This window comes from Nothoprocta perdicaria, unplaced genomic scaffold, assembly GCF_003342845.1.
Source record: "Nothoprocta perdicaria isolate Ctin4 unplaced genomic scaffold, notPer1 scaffold_68, whole genome shotgun sequence".
In the NCBI taxonomy this organism is placed as follows: domain Eukaryota; kingdom Metazoa; phylum Chordata; class Aves; order Tinamiformes; family Tinamidae; genus Nothoprocta; species Nothoprocta perdicaria.
Window position 1 is genome coordinate 3,510,551 of NW_020455954.1, and position 5,347 is coordinate 3,515,897.

Sequence of the window (5,347 nt, forward strand, 5' to 3'; positions counted from 1 at the left end):
TATTGTATAAAAATAGAGAGGACTTGATAACACACCAACTACCCACGTGAATTGCTATCAAATGTTTTAGGAGATGCAGGAAGCCACGTGCCTTCTGCACAGCTGGCATGCTGGTGAATCCCAACACTACTCATGCCCACAACAGCACCTGAATGTTCCAGCTGGAATCAGAGATCATCATCGTGTGCTAAGGCAAAGGAAGATGCCTCCCTGTCCTGAGGAATTTTGGAACAGAACCAGAAGGAGAAGCTTAAATGAAATTTTAAACACAAACAAGCAACAGATGCCCAACTTCTACAAGATCTACTAACAGCTTTTTTTCATTATTGAAGTTCTTAAAAGTGAAAGGATGCTGTCCTCCAAAATTTGCATTGTTGGTTGAAACTTGGTATTTTTGCTACTAATCTAAGCAGTTTTCAGCAACAGCAAGTACATTAGAACCGAGTTCTTCAATGCTGACAAGAAGCACAGCAGCACAAATACAGAGGCCAACAGCATGCACACACACCACCACCACTACCATCAAAAAAAGAAAAAAAAAAACCCATCTGTGGAACAAAAGTCAAGGGCATTTAACGGCTGAGATCTCAGTACTGAGGTAAACTGTTATACACCTAAACAAGTAACAACGACGACGACGCTAGGGCATCATTTCTGTCAAAAAAAAATCAACTTTTAAGAGTTCTGTAATTTCGCAAGTAAATTTGAAGTAGAATCGAGTACGTTAAGTTAAATATAACAGCTTGGGTGAACTTTAGGTCCTTTCTTTTTTTGTTGGTTTAGATTTCACACTAACATCTCCAAATGCAAACCAGCATGTACTACACAATAAACATACATACACACACACATATATATCGTCAAGTCCTCTGTGCAGTTCTTTGTTTTGAATTATAAAGACCATCTTTATAAAAGATTTCACTTATATGCATACTGTATCATCTACCATATGAATAAATACTTGCAATATACTTTAAAAAAACAGGTCATAAATCTTGTCTTTGAAAACTTAACAACACCCAATTTATTTAAGGCTCTCTAAGCAATTTCAAATGTTATAAGCCCTACATTTGAAAAAGGTATCAGTATCAGTAAAGTTTATTTACAGATTTTAAAAGGAGTTACACAACATCTTTTAAATACGTAACAGGTCGCTCCCCAGATATGCTTTTCCCCTCCTTCACCTCTCTCATTCTTCATGTTTTTGTATTATCATCTTTGCAAGAGAAACAAAATACCAAAAAAGACACAAACAAATATGCAGTTCAGCTCCTTTCAAACTTAACAGAACTCTATTAAATACTCAGGATAGATTTGGTTGGCATCAAAGATAACAAAGATCTTTGGGTTCCAGGTATTATCCACACAGCTGTCATACAAGTTCACAAAACTTCCATCTCTCGAAGGAGGCCTCATGTATTTTGAATCACCATTGATATAGTCACCAGTTAATACACGAGCAAGAAACATGACTTTATCAGGTCTATGCAGATGAGGTTGCAGATTCACACCATGAATTTGGAAAGTATCTCCATGCTTTATGTCTTCTTTGCAGAAACGACTAGAATATAACGCATCTCTTGCAAAGTAGGTCCCTTTCAAGAAAGAAAAGAAATCTGATGATATTCTTAGCATGACAGCTTTACTACCAGTGCACTGATAAGAGATATGAAAAATGAAGAGGTCAATTCTTTAATATTCATTACCAATCCAATGATTATCTTCTAGAACAACACAGAAACATGAGCCAAATATTTTCTTTGTGAACACTTTAGTAAGAAGGTCGTCTTGTGAGACACCGCTGCTTGCTGCTTCTTCTCACCTCTGTCCTACCAGTCAGCTTTAAAATTAAATTGCTGAGAACATCCGAGCTTTCTTAATTATACTTGTCCTCAAAACCAGAGCTATATTAAAGAGCTCTTCACTTCCAAAGAGAATAATTGTTGCAAGTAAGAAAAATATTTACCTTTTCCATATACAGCAGCATGCATGCCATTTATTCTCCAGTCAAAGTTATGAATACATATTGCTTCTACAAATTCATTACTGGTCCCATGAAATAACATCTGCTCATTAATAGTGGGGACACCTCTTTTCTTCTTCAGTTGTGCTTTTTTCCTACAAACAGAAACATTATACAATTACAAACATCTGTACAATCAAATTAAGTTTCTACCCTAAAAACACTACAGAGAGGGCAGTAGCGAAACCGCATAAATTCCACTTTCCCAAGTGACTAGATTATAGTTCTCAAAGACACTAGAATTCTTAGGATAAATGTTTACACATTACAAATTTCTGGATACTGTGGATTATTTCCATAAGATGAGTTTACCAACTTTCCCAACTTTGTTAATTTGGCATTTTTTTCAGAATGGTCATTCTCTACAGATTTATTTTTATAAGATTTTTTTTTCCCCCACGGTGTGCATTGTTTTTGTTTCCTTCATCTGCTTAGATAGCCTACGGCGGGGTAAAATCAGTTAGTAGCTTATAAAGTGTAATTACCCAAGTAAAATTTAAAAAAATCCATTAAAATAAAATAATCTAAAATTTCACCTAAAATTATGTCTACAAGATCATTTTATAACCATTTTATGAATTAATGGCTCACTTGCTTCCCAAATGATACAGGTCTTGCTTTGACAGGATTACATCACTCTAGCATTCTGAACAATGGTCAAAAATATATGTATATGAATATACATATATACAAATATGCACAAATACATATATATATGATGTGCAATATAGGCTGATGTGTAATATAGACTCATGCATGCGTAATATATGTATATATTACACTCACACAAGCAGAAGACCATGGCAGTCCTACAATAAAGGACAGATTTAACTTCCATCAATCTTTCTTCAAGAGAGTTTCTATCAGTTACATTTTCTACTAAGATCCATGAGAACTGGACTCTGGAGCTATGTCTAAACCACTGGCTATACATACTCAGGAGCCCTTGATTGTCTATAAAACAATGTTTTCTACTTGCTATTACTCATAATTGGCTTATTAATGCATTTCCATAAAGGGAAAGTATAAATAAAAATGATTTTTCTTCACATACCTTTATTCAGATACAGCTACTAAAAACAGTTTTTTAGGTGCTTTACTGTAATATTTATGATGCATGAATCTAACTTCCATCCTTCCTTTGTATTTTTAAAATGTTAACAGCACAAGACAATAGACTCAAAATTCTTAAATCACAAACTCTATCCACTGTTGAACCTGGAAAACTAGTAGGCTCTCCAAATGATCAGTTGCTTTTCTAAGCAAAAAGTTGTTTATTTGACATATGGAGGGAGGGAGTTTTGTTCTTTTTCTCCATGTGGTGAGATTTTTTTTTTTGTTTTCATTGTAAATCTATACTGAGGACTCAGAACAGGGGACATCTAGTTTAAAATCTGCTTGCTATGCTTAGTTTCGAAAAATTACACATTAAAAGGGAAAGATGCGGCTCTTTAGAAACTTATTTTGAACTAAAAGCTGATGTACTACTCAACAGAACAATAGGTATTAAAACATACGGCTAGGCAAATATGACTTTATATTTAAATGTAAATGTATCTATAAGATTCAGAATTAGCAAAAGGCCAAGTCTCTTGAAACAGAAATTCACCTCTTCATGCATATTCCTGATACATATAATGAACATATACGGGGATATATAATGAATGTCACAGCTTTCAAAAGAACAAAGTAAACAACGGCCAACATCTTTCATATGTCTCCGCAGTATTTCTTCATTATTTAAACTTGCTATTTTTAATAACATGGTACATTTTTTAAATTTTACCTTAATGCTCCCTTTTCTGGAGATGAGAGAGAACTTTCATGAACTACAACTACTTAAGACTGATACTGGGAAAGAAGTGGCAACTTCAGCAATTTCAGTTCAAGCCCAGCACAATATGAAAAAAGCAGAAAAACTAGAAATAGTCTGGCTAGAAATAAGCTGGGAGAAATGGCACCATTACGTGCTAATTAGACACTCAGGTCTACCACGTGTTTCGTAAATTTGATAAAGATAAGAAATGTGACAAGCCCCAAATATTCTTGATTTTTTTTTTCTTTTTAAACTAATATTTAACTAATGCAAGCCTGACACTGTTTCATAAAAAGAAGAAAATTTTAAAAAAAGGTGCTTATTTTCTTCCTCTTCACTTCACCGTAAATATGATGAGCCTCTACTACACTGACATCTTGAACACTGGCCACATGTGAGAACGGGAAGTTCAGAATTCAGCCACAGTGTTCTGAAAAAAATGACTTCTGTGAGAGTGTAATGCTTCTGCATAAAAAAACAGTGACTTCTCAAACTTTTCACGAAAAAAAAATAAGAAGGTTTAGTTCAAATAAAACTTTCTTAAAATGTTAAAAGTAAAAATAACTTTGCCAAATTCTCCAGGAGATTGACATTACTATAAAAGAAAGACAGCAGCGCCAAACATGGCACACTAATTAAGAAATTACTAATTAAAAAATGGAACAACTTAAATGGCTGCAATGTTGGGATATATTCCATTCACTATATATTCCAGTTCATTTTGGTTCTACACTGAAGTCCTAGAGCTAACACACTACAGCCAGTATGACAGCTTTTGTTGTCATTTTATTCATCTTGACAAGTAACAAATGCATATTTCACAAACCAATTTATCAAGACCTTACATACTGATTTTTATGCAATTTGTTGCATTAGAATAATACTTGAAGATGATAAATGCCAGCACACGCCAACGCATCAGTCTGCTCTGTGCTACAATCACATCTAATGCATCAATGCAGGTATTAGTTCTGCACATGCAGAAGTTTCAGCGACTTTAGATTATAATTTTAAATACAATTTTGACTACAATCACAGAGGAATGACAAGTAAGCAAATGAAGACACAACTGTTTAAAAAAGTAACACAAGAATTTTAATTTTTTTAAAGTAATTAGACATATTTCTGCAGCATGCCTTCAATATTCGTTCTGTTAACAGTCCTAAAATAATATTGGTTTTCAAAATAATCTCACCTGCAAAAAAACTCCCACAAGTCTAGATTTTGTATTCTCTTAATTCTTTTAATTCGGTGGCTATCCATTGTTTTTCCAAAGAGACTAGAAACTTCATTATATTCATTTGTTTTCTTTTGCAAAGGAATAAGCTGAAAAGAAAAAGGTTAGTATAATTTCACTGAGATGCATTATTTCATGGCCACGTGACTTTGGCCAGCTCACATATAGACTCTTACCTGATATGCCTCCTCAGTATTTACATTTTCCCAGTGCGATGGTATCGGAATAGCCTCATTTTCACAGATGAAACTTAAAAAAAAAAAAAAAAAAA

The 5,347-nt window shown here is 33.9% G+C and overlaps 1 protein-coding gene across 4 annotated transcripts in view; it reads right to left on the reverse strand.

The window, feature by feature from the left end:
- Positions 1 to 536: 536 nt before the first annotated feature.
- The window catches only part of PARP11 (poly(ADP-ribose) polymerase family member 11), an 11,796-nt gene continuing 6,985 nt past the window's right edge, over positions 537 to 5,347 (reverse strand). For all 4 annotated transcript variants that reach the window (XM_026050366.1, XM_026050365.1, XM_026050368.1 and 1 more), the window contains exons 5-8: positions 5,253 to 5,325; positions 5,035 to 5,165; positions 1,967 to 2,118; positions 537 to 1,595 (exon numbers count right to left, since the gene is read on the reverse strand). In XM_026050366.1, the coding sequence (XP_025906151.1) occupies positions 1,282 to 1,595; positions 1,967 to 2,118; positions 5,035 to 5,165; positions 5,253 to 5,325 (670 nt within the window). In that variant the 3' untranslated portion in view covers positions 537 to 1,281. The remainder of the gene's footprint in view (positions 1,596 to 1,966; positions 2,119 to 5,034; positions 5,166 to 5,252; positions 5,326 to 5,347) is intronic.